This window comes from Myxocyprinus asiaticus, chromosome 48 (genome assembly GCF_019703515.2).
Source record: "Myxocyprinus asiaticus isolate MX2 ecotype Aquarium Trade chromosome 48, UBuf_Myxa_2, whole genome shotgun sequence".
NCBI lineage: Eukaryota > Metazoa > Chordata > Actinopteri > Cypriniformes > Catostomidae > Myxocyprinus > Myxocyprinus asiaticus.
Window position 1 is genome coordinate 12,959,897 of NC_059391.1, and position 14,916 is coordinate 12,974,812.

At 37.7% G+C, this 14,916-nt stretch overlaps 1 protein-coding gene across 6 annotated transcripts in view; it reads left to right on the forward strand.

The window, feature by feature from the left end:
* The window catches only part of LOC127437737 (protection of telomeres protein 1-like), a 60,525-nt gene that overhangs the window by 27,513 nt on the left and 18,096 nt on the right, over positions 1 to 14,916 (forward strand). For all 6 annotated transcript variants that reach the window (XM_051692859.1, XM_051692862.1, XM_051692863.1 and 3 more), the window contains 3 exons: positions 637 to 767; positions 1,891 to 2,184; positions 6,040 to 6,195. In XM_051692859.1, coding sequence (XP_051548819.1) covers positions 637 to 767; positions 1,891 to 2,184; positions 6,040 to 6,195 — 581 coding nt within the window. The remainder of the gene's footprint in view (positions 1 to 636; positions 768 to 1,890; positions 2,185 to 6,039; positions 6,196 to 14,916) is intronic.

Genomic DNA, 14,916 nt, shown 5'->3' on the forward strand with positions numbered 1-14,916 from the left:
ACTTCATGCAATTATCTTCCTGTTAATACATATAGTGTTCATCGATCATGCCTTAGATCTACACATGTTACGTCTGGAAAAAATGTCAAATAATCAATCCCTGTCACACTTAGGGCTTGTTGATGTATCAATATTTTGATAGTGGACAGAATGTAAGCACCCATTCAATCTAATCAGCGGAGGGAATTGTGCACGTGTCCAAATGGTGACTAATTGATCCTGGATCAATGCATAATGAGGCTGCAACTTGTATATACTGACCTATAGATACTGTCAGTCTTGAAATGCTAAATATGGTTTAGTTTAGTAAGCAAAATGAGAGGAACCAATATAATGTATGTTTGTCCAGGTAAAATCAACGTATGATCAACGTAAAGTATTGATTTTGGCAATTTCTCTTTGCTGATCTTTTTTCATTCTTTAATGAATTTGTAACACTCGAAACCCTTTGTAGTGTGATTACAAAATATTGATTAAAGTTAAAAGCGCATCTGTCATTAGCAGTGTAAACAGTGTTTTGTTAAACCTTGTCTATATTTGGCCAGTTGGTGTAGTCTCAGAGGAATCACACGTGCTTTAATATGTCTGTAAGCTCAAGTGAGCTTTTTAGTCAGTACCCTTATTATTTGTCACTAGATTACTGCTCCACACTAAAGATCACAGACCAGTCTGATGCTAAAGTGGGCTGCACCATCTTCTCCAAAAACCTGGAGGATCACCCAGTCATCTTCAGGGTCGGAGACATTATCCGACTGCACAGATTCAAGGTGAGGTCAGCTGAATTTGGCCTGATTATTGTTCATATAGATTTTGTTTGCTCAGTAATCATTCTTCAGAATATTGCAACTTGGCCTATATATCTTATTTGCTGAAAGTAATTAAGCAGCACCACCTGATGCAGTCCCAGTAAGCACACATACATGTGGAAGAGCATCTGGAAGGCATCCCAATCTATCTTAAGTCTACGTCCACACTAATACTGTTTCAGAAAATTTATTGATTTTGTTGCGTTTACACCTCTTATCCACAATGGAGTGGTGTTTTTCTCCACCGAAAACGAAAACTTTAGAAAATGCTCTCTAGTACCGTGTAGTTTGGAAAACAATGGTGTTTGGCCATATCCAAACCAATATGTTTTCAGTTTCGTAAGTCTTATTTGTATACGAACATTTGCCAATATTTCTTATGTTCACACTGACAGTGATTTGCAGCGACAAAGCAACCAAAGTCATTCATTGTCAACAAAGGTTGGCGATTCAAGACGCCATTTATGGTGGCGAGCATTGGCGAGCGGCAACTGCAAATAGGAGTGAAAACAGTGGAACTCACATGAGACACACTTCCTGCTTAAAGATAGTATAGTTGAGTAGGAACACCTTCTAGCGACCATCAGACTTCCCTACAAAGCCAAAACGAATTTAATATGGCAAAAATGAAACAGAAAAAAGTTTTTTTTTTTTTGATTGGCCATCCAAATGTGGATTATAAAATAGTCTCACTCCATTTTCTCCAAGTCTGTACATAGTTGAGTCAAACCCATATGTCAGGACAGATCATAGTCTAAAAGACCTGATTTTGGTGGTCATTTTGACAAAAATTGTCTTGCAGGGCAGAGTACATTGACTTGGCAAACTCCATTGTTTTATTTCAGTGTGTCAGTGTGAATCTTTTATCTTAAACATTGCAAAAACATTGGCTTAGTGTCTTTCATCTATCCATCAGGGACCCTTTAGCAACATGTTGCAGGTGAGCAAACGCTCAAGATTATATTGTCTATATGAAAATGCACACATCAAATGTGTCTTGTTGATGTACCTGTGCTATAGGGAGTGACTTTAAAATGTAAAGCTCTGTTTCTACTTAATTGTATCTTCTCCCATATCCTCCCAGGCAGATACATTCAATGACTCCATGACACTCGTGAACACTTTTGGTTGGTCTACAGTCACATTCGATGGAATAATTGACAGCCCAATAGTGCCTCGTACTTCCAGCAAGTCATTTCACTTTGGAGAATCCGATAAACGTGCGGTGCAGGAGCTTCGCCAATGGGCAGCCAATCAATCGCTGATGCCCAGTGGGCCCGCTGTCCCCCTGTCATCAGTACAGCCCAGGATGTACTTCGATTTGACCTGCCAGTTGCTGGCCAAGGCCGTCATGGATAGTCGCTGTATTCTGCTGAAGGTGCTTTCTGATTCAAGTTAAATTATATTAATCTCTACTGTTTAGGGTCGAAGGCCGGTTCCTTCCCAATATCTGGATTTGCTTTCATATACTTAACTATTACTTTTAATATCACCTTGTTAATTGTTTGAAGTTACATACAAAGAGAGTGAATACTTTGAAGTAAAGGCCTATTTACACAAGCCAAATTAATTGCTGACAAAAGGTCTATTCACACCAAGCATGAAGTGAAAAAGCCATCTGGTCATTGACATTCACATTCAAAAAAGTCAGACCAGATTATACAAATTGAATACATGTATACAATACATGATAAAAAAAAAAAAAAAACTTGCTTTGTGGTCAGACGAATTTAATCTCTGGTGTGAATGAATTCTTTTGATTGAAAGTCTTCACGGCAAGGGTTGGGAACCAAGAGTTGGTAATTTTTTTTTAAAACTACCCGAACCAAATTACTTTCATGACCTTCAGTTTTGTTAACGGTTCTCAAATATGCATTCTTCTGCCGATTTTAACGCATCACCATGCTCAAATATTCTTGTTTCCTGCTACCACTCAGCGGCACTGCAACACCGCTATTGAATTAGCAGTGCAAAACATACAGCGTGACCAGTGTAATATGATTCCCGACTGAATGACTCTTATGAGTTGGTTCTTTTAAATCTACACTGCAAAATGAACAGCGCTTCCTACTGAACCAATGCCTTATCAGTTTGTTCTGTTTAGGGAATTAAAAACTTACTGTACCTCAAGTCATTTGTTTCATCATGTCTGACTTGATTTGAACCAAGCATAAATTGAGCAATAACTGAATGGTTGATGATATGACGTGTAGTTAAAGATACACATTGAGCTTTGTTGTATTTGGTGGCATTTTATTATTCAAATTACTAAATGAATATATCTTAATTAAAAATTCTGTGCAAACACACCAAGAATCTTTTCTGTTGAAATATGAAATGATCTCATCATTTGTTAATGCAACTGTTAACACAGTCTTTTCATTCATACAATTCCTATATTCACGGCACATATTTACAGTGCATATTCACTTACTGCGTAAATAGGCCTTTAATGTATGGAAGCCGTGGAGTGCGATTAAAAAAGAATGAAGAAATAAATGTTCAGTCTATTAATTTGAAAATAAAAATGTGGATAAATAAACTGATTTAAAAGACACATTTAAAAGTGTTTATTTAATTTGTTTAAATTTTTTATTATATTGAACAATAAAATTGTGCATTAATAAATCATGTATATAATTCATGTTTAAAATGCAATTAAATGTAAAAATAAAATAGCACATTAATAAGTCATTTTTAAATGCACCTTTTAAATTGCATTTTAAAAAGCATTTATCATTTGCTTTTCTTCATTCATTTGCCAGTTGGTTTTATTCATCTATTTGTTCAATGGCTTTTCTTTTTTGTTTTAATTTGGCTTTTCTTTCTCCATTTGACAATCGAGTTAAAAATGTCATTGGACAGTTGACTCGTGGGAGCAACTAATGAACTTTCGACTATTTCAAAGTAAATGTAAGACGGGCTGTCATTGGACGGTTATAAACGTCCCTTTTTCAGGACACTGTATTTTAAAAATAATTTTGTTAAAATCCAAATAACTTTACCGATCTTTATTGTAAAGGGTGTAAACAATGTTTTCCATGCTTGTTCAGTGAACCATAAACAATTAATGAACATGCACCTGTGGAACAGTCATTAAGACACTAACAGCTTACAGACGGTAGGCAATTAAGGTCACAGTTATAAAAACTTAGGACACTAAAGAGACCTTTCTACTGACTCTGAAATACACCAAAAGAAAGATGCCCAGGGTCCCTGCTTATCTGCGTGAACGTGCCTTAGGCATGCTGCATGGAGGCATGAGGACTCCGAACAATAAATTGCAATGTCCGTACTGTGAGACTCCTAAGACAGCACTACAGGGAGTCAGAAAGGACAGCTGATCGTCCTTGCAGTGGCAGATCACGTGTAACATCACCTGCACATCCGAATATCACACCTGCAGGACGGGTACAGGATGGCAACAACAACTGCCCGAGTTACACCAGGAATGCACAATCCCTTCATCAGTGCTCAGACTGTCTGCAATAGGCTGAGAGAGGCTGGACTGAGGGCTTGTAGGCCTGTTGTAAGGCAGGTCCTTACCAGACATCACCGGCAACAACGTCACCTATGGGCACAAACCCACCATCGCTGGACCAGACAGGATTGGCAAAAAGTGCTTTTCACTGACGAGTCGTGGTTTTGTCTCACCAGGGGTGATGGTCGTACTCGCGTTTATCGTCGAAGGAATGAGTGATACACCGAGGCCTGTACTCTGGAGCGGGATCGATTTGGAGGTGGAGGGTCCATCATGGTCTGGGGCGGTGTGTCACAGCATCATCGGATGAGCTTGTTGTCATTGCAGGCAATCTCAATGCTATGCGTTACAGGGAAGACATCCTCCTCCACCATGCGGTACCCTTCCTGCAGGCTCATCCTGACATGACCCTCCAGCATGACAATGCCACCAGCCATACTGCTCATTCTGTGCTTGATTTCCTGCAAGACAGGAATGTCAGTGTTCTGTTATGGCCAGCGAAGAGCCCAGATCTCAATCCCATTGAGCACGTCTGGGACCTGTTGGATCGGAGTGTGAGGGCTAGGGCCATTCCCCACAGAACTTGTGCCCTGGTGGAAGAGTGGGGTAACATCTCACAGCAAGAACTGTCAAATCTGGTGCAGTCCATGAGGAAGAGTTGCACTGCAGTACTTAATGCAAACTTGTTCAGTTTATGTCTTAGTTGTTGAATCTTTATGTTCATACAAATATTTACACGTTAAGTTTGCTGAAAATAAAAGCAGTTGAAAGTGAGAGGACGTTTCTTTTTTTTACTGAGTTTATATAGAGGTATGAGCAGTTTACGTGCTCTTTGAAGGCCACACAAAAGAAACAGACGTGAAGAGTAACAGAAGTTAATGCTTTTGCTGGATGAATGCTAATGAATGCAAATAGCTCTTGCTTCAGGTAGGTTCAGTATGTGGCAGTGGCTGCAGCCTGGTGGTCCTCTAGCTTTCTCCAGCAGCTCGGTACCTTAAGCGGCAATGGAGAGGGAAACAAACTGCGGTCATGGTGCGTGCTTTCAGACAGAGTGACGGGTCGAGTGGCTCATTCTGTTGACTGCATTGCAGTGAACGGCTCCCTTCCATTGTGCATACTCGAGGAGGGCCGCGCTCGGAGTATAACAGCAGCGGTGACAAGTGACCATTAACTTCTGATACGCTTCGCATCTGTTTCTTTTGCACAGGCTTCACCGAGCAACTGCTCATACCTCTATAAATAACTATCCAGAGGGTGTCTTGAAACTGAGTTGAAAGTTCATTAGTTGCTCCCATGAGTCAACTGTCCAATGGCATTTTTAAACTCAGTTTTCAAATGGAGAAAAAAGCAATTGGCAAATGGAAAAAGAAAAGAAAATTAAATTAAAAAGAAAAGACATTGACAAATCAATGAAGAAAAGCAATTGCCAAATGGTTTTTAAAACGCATTTGTTACATTTAACTGCATTCTAAACTTGAATTAAATATGATTTATTAATGCACAATTTATTAAATATAATTACATTTTAAAAATGAATTAAATAAGCATATTTAAATGTGTCTATTTAATTGTCCATTATAAATTGGTTTATTCACTCTTATTTTCAGACTAATATATTGATCATGTTATTTATTCATTCTTTTTTTTTAATTGCCACTCCACAGCTTCCATATTCATGCAAATGTTGTTCATAGATCCTGACAAGAATCTCAAATCCATTTAGTAAAACTTATGATTACCCACTGTGATCAGGTGTGGGATGGGACCAAGGGTGAACATCCACTATTGAAGGTTGCTGTCACACCTGACACAATAGAAGGAGAATCCACTGTCGCTAAAGATCGGATGAACTTGACAGCCAACGTTTTGGTCTACGACAATCACGTGGAGGTAGCTCGATGCTTAAAGGTGAGTTTTACCTCAGTAGATCTATAGAGGTGACTGTGTTTTCACCAAGTAGCACATGTTCCAACATCCTTGTTGGTCCTGGAACAACATTTCAATCAACCAATCAGATTTTAGGGTTAGAGCTAATATTTAAGGTTAATGGTTAGGGTTAGGCTTTTGGGGGCTTGTACAACATTCTTAACAGTCTGTCATTTCCCTCAAATAATAGGGGTAGTTCATGCTTAGGGTAAGGGGTTGGGAAGTTTTGCAAAGAAAAATGTTGTTTAGCTTCAATAGAGCACAACAGTCTTCTGAAAGTAAAAACTGTATAAACTTTAAATACAGACATACCTTGAGCTCCAGGTTTCTTAATCAATGGTAAATGCTTCAGTTGAATCCATCAGTCTGCTTTTATGGGAATTCCTAGTGAATAACTACCTTACCCATGAATCCTGAAGGGAAAACATCCACTAATCAGCTAATCGCAGCAAACAAATCACGCCAAAAGAGCTCTGCAGCGACCGCCCACTCGCATGACGCACTGTGGATGATATAATCGAGTCAGCCTCTCTACACTCTTAAACTACTTAGATATATGTTTCGGAATATTTTGCAATAAACTTAAAACATATTGTTTCTGTACTCATAATCAACTACTTAAAATCAATAGTTTATCGTTTTCAAATCATTTTTATTTCGATTGACATTTGTAATGCTTCATGGGATTGTAGTTCATTCCAAAAGTACAGTCTTGTACCTTTTTTTTTTTTGGTCCCATCTTCAAATACTTCTCTGCTTCAAATCCAAGTTTGTAATGTGATTCATCATGGAGCTGGCTGGTTGGGTTCATGGCTTAGAAATCTTTTGAGGGATTTTGTGAAATCCCTATGAAAAAAAAAAATTAAAGGAAAAAATACTTCGTTACCGAGACGTCTGAAAAAGTGGGTGGGCTCTCTTGCACTCTAGGGGACCCATCTCCTGCAAGAAAACCTGTCCTGCAGGAGTAGTAATCTCATTTTATCAGCCTACAACCTCACCATATGAAACTATCAGCACCTATGTTTATTAAATTTAACTTGAGCAGCAATTTTTACGTTATGCTCTGTTACTGTAGCACCATTCAGTGCTGGAGACCCACGCATCCACCCCAGCACTTATAATGATGAATAAGGTGCCTGGTAAGATTGTGAGCACATCCTGTCCCGGCTTATTTGAGAGGCGCTCACTCCTCCTGAGTCGTTTGATTGTGTTTGTGGCTCTTAAAACCTCCCCTGTCTGTTTTCACTCATCAAAAATCTCCTCTCCAATTTGAACATCTTATAGCAGCTTTTGAAATGTATTATCTACATAACTACCAGCAACATTTCTGTCCTCTCTGCCATCATCCTTTCTATTAATATTTTAGCAGCAGCAGAGCTTTTATGCCTCTTTTTGAGAGTGTTTGTACTTTTTAGAAACCCCAGATTGTTTCTTTCTCTTCGCTTAATGTATAGTTGATCCCATGATAGGCGTGGAGCCCAAAAACGTGTCTTTGAATCCTTGAATACGCAATTAAAAGGGTGGTAAATCATTTACATTAAAGTACAACATCAGCATATATACACATTTTTTGTCTCTATTTCATTAGATTGCAGGGAAAGGTATATGTGAATATGCGGTGTGTGAAGTTTGAACCAAGGTGGGTGGAGTGAACTCAATGTTCAAAAGAGGAAACGGTGAGTTGCTGACTATTCAGGTTCTCTCTGTTAGCTTCTATTTGCCCCTGTTGAATTCCCACATGGTGTATTTATGTTTGTAATTATGAGAAATACAGGATTGTCATGGTCATGAAAAACCTGGAAAATCAGAAAGTGTTAAATTTGGTTTTCAGGCCTGGAAAATTAGTGGAAGTTAATAAAATCTTTAAAAGTCATGGACATTTCTGTAGTCAATATAATTTTTTTTTAGTTACTGTATGCTCAGCTCTAAAATATTTAATCAGCTTGAAATCGCTCCTCATTAGTGTGATCTCTGAAAAATTACTTTTAAAATCATCATTTTGAAATATTGATTGACTAGGAAAATCAAAGAAAAACCTGGGAAAGTCATGGAAAAATAATTCGTCAAAAGGTGTGGGAACCCTGTAAATATGAATTTGATTGGATTAAAAAGTTAGAAAGTCTGATTCATTAGCTATCTGTCTCGTTTGGACAGTTCAGGTAAATAAACAATTTACACATCAAATAAATTATTCACAATTCAAGCTATTTTTTAGTTATTTTTTTCTTAGAAATAGTTATTTAAATGCTTAAATTGTTTTTTGTAGTTTTAGTTTTATTAGTAATTTAGTATTTAGTGTAAATGTTGTGTTATGCTCATTGTTTTTGTGCCAGATAAACACTGCTCTGATTGCTAAATTAATCTGAAATAATAATAATAGAATAGAAAGTCTATTATATATTTATAAACATATTGTCTCTTTATTTATTTAGCTACTTTTTATTTGTAACTTGAAGTGTAGCTAACTTCCTTTTTAAAGGGGTCATGACATACCTTTTTGAATTATTTTTAAATGTTCTTTGAAGTTCACTAATAACATTAGTAAAGTGTTTTGCACACACACACACACACACACACACATAAAAAAAACAATTACATATTTGTAAAACATGATCATTTTCCACCCTCATTCTGACCCTCTGTCAGAAACGCTCCGTTTTGGTGCTGCTTCTTCTTTAAGACTTAAACGCCAACAGTTATGATTGGCCCTCTGCTCTTGACTGACCTGGGGCCTGTTCTTCGTACTTCACTTAATACATCTGAGATATGATGTATTCCAGATCTTCTAATCATGATAATTACTCTAATTCTGTTCTTAAAATGCATAAGCTATATGCTAAATGCATTAGAATATCTGGATTGAGTTGTCTGAGTTAATTGTGCACATGTATACATGTCAAAATCAAAATCACGATCAGGAATGCAGCGATTGGTTGCCGACATGACAGACCAATGTAATGACGTCATTCAAAATATTAATATAATATAAATTATGTAAGGGATAATGTACAGTCAGCTGGTTATCGCACAATAAACCCTGACGCGAAGTGGAGGGGTCTTGCATCAACCTGAAGGGGTTTATTTTATGATAACAGCCGGATGACTGTACATTATCCCACTTATTACATGGCTACTAATCAAATAAATAAATACATGAACATAAAATATTGATTTGCGTTGAAATTATGTAATTTGAGAAGAAAGAAATCACTGAACAGCTGAAATCAACCTCCGGTTTGCGTCGGAGTTCTGTTGATGTTTACTTGTAAAAAATGACCATCTGAATTCTCAATATTTAGCTTTTTACAAGACTACTTTCCAAATAAATAAGTACACATGAAACATTGATTTGAGTTTAAATTAATTTATTAGCTTACTTGTAGAGATCGCACAGTGAGCCGAGAAACAGGAGAGATGGCTCGCAGAACCCGGATGAGCAGTCTGATACATCTTAATCCCATGCGGTTGTTACAGAGCAATATCTGACCACTGGATGGCGCCATTGACCAATTAGAATTGAGTATTCCAGAGAGCTGTGCAATAAATGTATTGATTTATTGATATACACTTACAGTATATAATGGATTTGTTATTTGCATACATGTATATAACATTGTAAATATATACATAAAATATATAGGCTTATACTGAAGTAACATTTATACTACTAGATATTTCTGTATAAAATCAGAAATATCTAATAGTATAAATAATCTAGAGCTGTCAACATTAATGTTAACCCTGGCCAAACAGAAAGTTATCTTAAAAGGAAACGCAGCCAAAGGTGATGTGTTACTGTAACATAATTTTCAATTGCACTTATACTTTTGATTTGCATCAATTTAATTATTTTTTTATTGTATTATGTCCTGACATTTTTTTGTTATTATTTCAATGTACTTGAACTTTACAAATGCACAAGGGCATAAAAGCTCTCTTTAAATGCCTTGGTTCTTACATACACTGAGCTCTTAAGCATGTGCCATCGATTACAAACCTCGAAGCTCACTAGGTCTTTAGAGGTTTATAAATTATCATTAAAAATATAGAAAATGAATGGGATTTTTAATTTTGAAGCACGACTGTCGCGCTTAAGTGCCTGAACAAAACTGCATTTTTCAAAGGTTTGATGCTTTAAACATCACTGCGTTGATGTGGACACATCAGTGCACACCCTGCACTCTCATGTAAAATATAATGATACATTGATAGACAAATTAAACACTTAATGCATAACAAATGATTATTTGAAATGGTAACTTAATGGACTTTGATCAATTGTTCTATCAGAAATGCAATTTATCCACAGTATATTGTATTGAATTGGAATATTTCCCTACTATTATCAATATCCTGGGTGGTATAGCCTCTAATATTGTGTGAAATTGCTTGAGCTCAGTATTGAGGCAGAAAAGGAGAATAAAGCCAGCCATTGTGATTAAGTGGACTGAGAGAGATAGCTTTATGAGAGGGGAGAGAGAAGGCCAAATCGATACGGCTGTCACGGTTAATGGGGACCTTCATTGTGGGGAGCTACATGCGCACATACTATCTGACTTTGGCCTACACCATATATCACTCACCTTGTGAACATCAAATAGGCATAGCCTGGCACACATTGAAATAACACAGATTATTCTGTTTTATTACAGAAAGGCTGAGAAGTTCCACTTAAAACATTCAATTTTTACAAATCAACATAGCTTTAAGGCAGTGGTATACTTTGTTTTTCCGCATGCCATACTACAACTAGTACGGTCAACGGCAGGCGTATCAGCCAACAAAGCGAACATACCTGGGCTGTCCACATGTCCAGAAAAATTGGGTTGCTTGCGCACAATCCAAACATACTATGCTGAAGACAAAATTTGCATCAAACTCTTTGCGTGGGACACAGCAGCACTTAGAAAACGGAAGTATTCTTTGGCCTTTACTAGTTAGGGGCCAAGGACTGGAGGTGTGTTGGGTTCCTAGCTATCTTTTACCAGGTCACCCAAACACCTTTCTGCTATTTTGAATTGATTTGTGTACTTTTTTTTTTTTTACTAATTTAGTTTGTGCAATTTTCAACTAAATTGGCTCAGATCATTTTTATACCAAGCCTCACAAATGGAAGTATTTGAATGTTTGATTTTTTAAAAAACTTTTTAACTGTTAAAAAATTTCATGGTGAGGACACCAAACAGGAAGTTTTGTGCATTGAAATGAAACTTGGTTATAAAGCGCAACAGTGTCGAGCCACTTTTTCAAATGTCTTGGTTCCAGAAGTGTTTTCCCATTCATTATTAATTTCCCATTCATCCCATTAAATCCTTCCTGAAAGAGTTTTAAGCCACAAACAAAACCAACCAGCTTCCGAGGGGAATTACACATTACAAACTTTGATTTGATGCAAGCAAAAAAAAAAAAAAAATAAAAATAAAAAAAATCGGACAGAAAGACCAAGGCACAAGACAGTGTACTTAATGCTTCATGGGACAAGAGTTTGTGCCCTTATTAAAGACATTGTGAATGATGTAGACTGTAGACTAAACCAGACTGTTGCTCTCTATTGTCATTCGCACCATGCCCGTAGGGTACAGTATGTGCAAAGTTTTGTGCTGGCACCAACTACTGGTCAGAAATTATAAGTAGGCCCACAAGGATTCTGTGTGTGCAGAATTCTGACAAATTTAAACACTCAAGTCACAAAATTCTACACATCCTGCGGCCCGTGTGTTTGTTTTTTTTTTTTTTTGTGGTTACATTTTTTTTTATTATTCATACAGTAAACAAAGAAAAGCAAAACATATATATGTACACAGAATCAACATTTAACCCCCACTATTACCCCACCCTGACCCTCAACAAACATTCCTGTGGTCACACATGAGTATATACACACGCACAAAAAATATATATAATAATCACACACATTTATAACTATACCTCTCTCTCCACTTCCCCAAGAGCCCTCCAAGAACGACAGATAGTTGCCCCATTTCCCAACAAACAAATCCAAGTTCCCCAGTCTTCTAGATGACACTTCCTCGAAAGCCGACACCCTCCCCATTTCCATACACCACTCCTGAAATGGGGTCACTCCAGCTGACTTCCATCCCTTTAAAACAATTTGTCTGGCGATCATAACACTGGTTAGGACCCAATATTTTATGTGTTTATTCCCTATATTGATGACCGCCCCATCGCCTAAAATACAGAGTCTTGGGCAAAATGAAATTTGAGTGCCCAATACATCACACATAAAACTCTGAACCTTCAACCAAAATTCTTGGATCTTAACACACCACCAAAAAACATGGATTGTGTGTCCATCTTCTGATTGGCATTGCCAGCAGGTGGGTGTGTCTTTAAGACCAAGCCTATACAATCTAGAGGGGGTCCAATAGAATTGATGTAAAATCTTGAATTGCATAAGGCGCACACTTGCATCTCTAGATGCAGACTTGACGTTTTTTAGAATCCTAGCCCACACTCCCTCCTCCAATATCAAGTTTAAATGTTTCTCCCATAATTTTTTGATAGAAGTTAAAGCTCCATCCCCCAGACTCTGAATTAGCAGGGAGTAATACACTAATGCCTCATGACCTTTTCCAAAAGCAGTAATCACCACTGCCAGGGTACCTGCCACTTTAGGGGGGTGTATGCTACTCCCAAAAATAGTACAGAGCAGGTGGCGCAACTGTAAATACCTAAAGAACTGAGATCTGGGAATCCCAAAATGTTGAACCAAATTTTCAAAGGATCTCAACCTTCCACTCTCATATAGGTCACCGAGTGTAGTAACCCCCCTCACAATCCACTCTGACCATCAGAAAGGGTATTAATACATGATTTTGGGTTCAGCCATATGCTCGAGGCAACATTTAAATAAATGTCTGAATTAAACACTCTGGACACTTTTGTCCATACCGAGTGCAAATGCGAGATAACTGGGTGTAATTTAACTTCTCCGGTTAGTTTGATAGAATGGCTTTGCAATGGCGAAATAGGGGCAAGCACTTCCTGTTCAATACAAAACCAGATAGGGGCTCTATCAGGTGGAAGCGACCAATGAGCCAAATGTCTGAGACCGAATGCATAATAATAAAACAAAATCTTTGGTAGGCCTAGCCAACCTTTGTCAATCGGCCTATGCAACTTACTGAAATGTAATTTGGGACATTTACCATTCCAAATGAAGGACTTCGCTGTGCTATCAAACTGCTTGAAATAAGAGAGGGGGACATCTATAGGGAGAGACTGTAGCAGGTAGTTGAATTTTGGAATACAATTAATTTGAATAACATTAACCTTCCCAATCATAGATAAATGTAATGAAGCCCACCTGCCCACATCGCTCAAAAACTTTTTTATTAAAGGGTCAAAATTAACTCTAACTAAATCACACAAATTTGCTGGAAATAAAATACCCAAATACTTAATGCCCTGTTTGGGCCACTGGAAGGTACCCGTCTGAAAAGCCGTTACCGGGCAGTACGCTGTCAGAGCCAAAGCTTCGGATTTAGACCAATTAACTCTGTATCTCCAGAATTTAGAAAAGAAATTAATAATTCTGTGGAGGCAAGGCATAAATCTAGTAGGGTCGGAAACGAATAATAAAATATCATCTGTGTTAAGCAAAAGCTTATGAGCCACACCTCCCACCACTACCCCTGGAAAATCATCCTCATTTCTTATTGCGGCTGCTAATGGTTCCAGGGTAAGACAAAACAGTAATGGGGAAAGAGGGCAACCCTGCCGGGTGCCCTTATCCAGAGTAAAATAATCTAAAATTAATCCATACGTTTGTACCGCTGCTACCAGGTGTCTATAAAGTAACTTAATCCAACCAATAAAAGTATTCCAAAATCTTAAGAAAGATAATCTTAAATAAATCTTATTGACTGATGAAAAAAAAATGTATAGTCCCTACCAGATGGGGTCAAAAGTCTCAGAATCTGTAAGACCAAGATTCACACATCCTGTGAAGCATCAATGTTGCTCTAGGGGGCGTGCACACGTTTGCTTCACTATGATCAAGGACTGAGTCCATCAAAAGATTAAAGTCTCCTCCCAATATTATATCATGAGGGGTGCCAGCGGCTTGCAACATCCCTTCAAGATCTATAAAAATGCCCTGATCATCAGCATTAGGTGTGTAAATATTAGCCAAAATAAGACTTTGCCCCTGAATTTCTGCTAAACAATTATGACTCTTCCTAATTTATCTTTAATCTGTTTGAGACATTTGAATTGTAGATGCTAACTTAACAGTGTAATGACTCCCCTGCTCTTACTTGAGCCAGCACTAAAGAAAACATGTCCACCCCATATCTTCCCAAATTTTTCAGCTTCCTGCAGGGAAAGATGCGTTTCTTGAAGAAACACTATATCATATTTCTTATGCTTATGAAGAGAAATAACCTTCCTTCTTTTTATGGGGCGCCCCAAACCATTCGCATTCTATGTAGAGAGAGACAATCCTCTCATATTAACATATGACACATTAAAAATTAATTGACATATTAAAAAAAAAAAAAAATATAGATTGTGTATCAAAAACAAAATTATAAAGACCACATTCCAACATTAGTGCAACAATCAATCCCCGAACTTCCCCCCGAACCAAACAAACGGAAAAAAGAAAAATGTGCGCATTTACACCGCGCACGACAGCACCAACTGGCGTCCATCCCTCTAAACTCAAACAGTCCATGTATG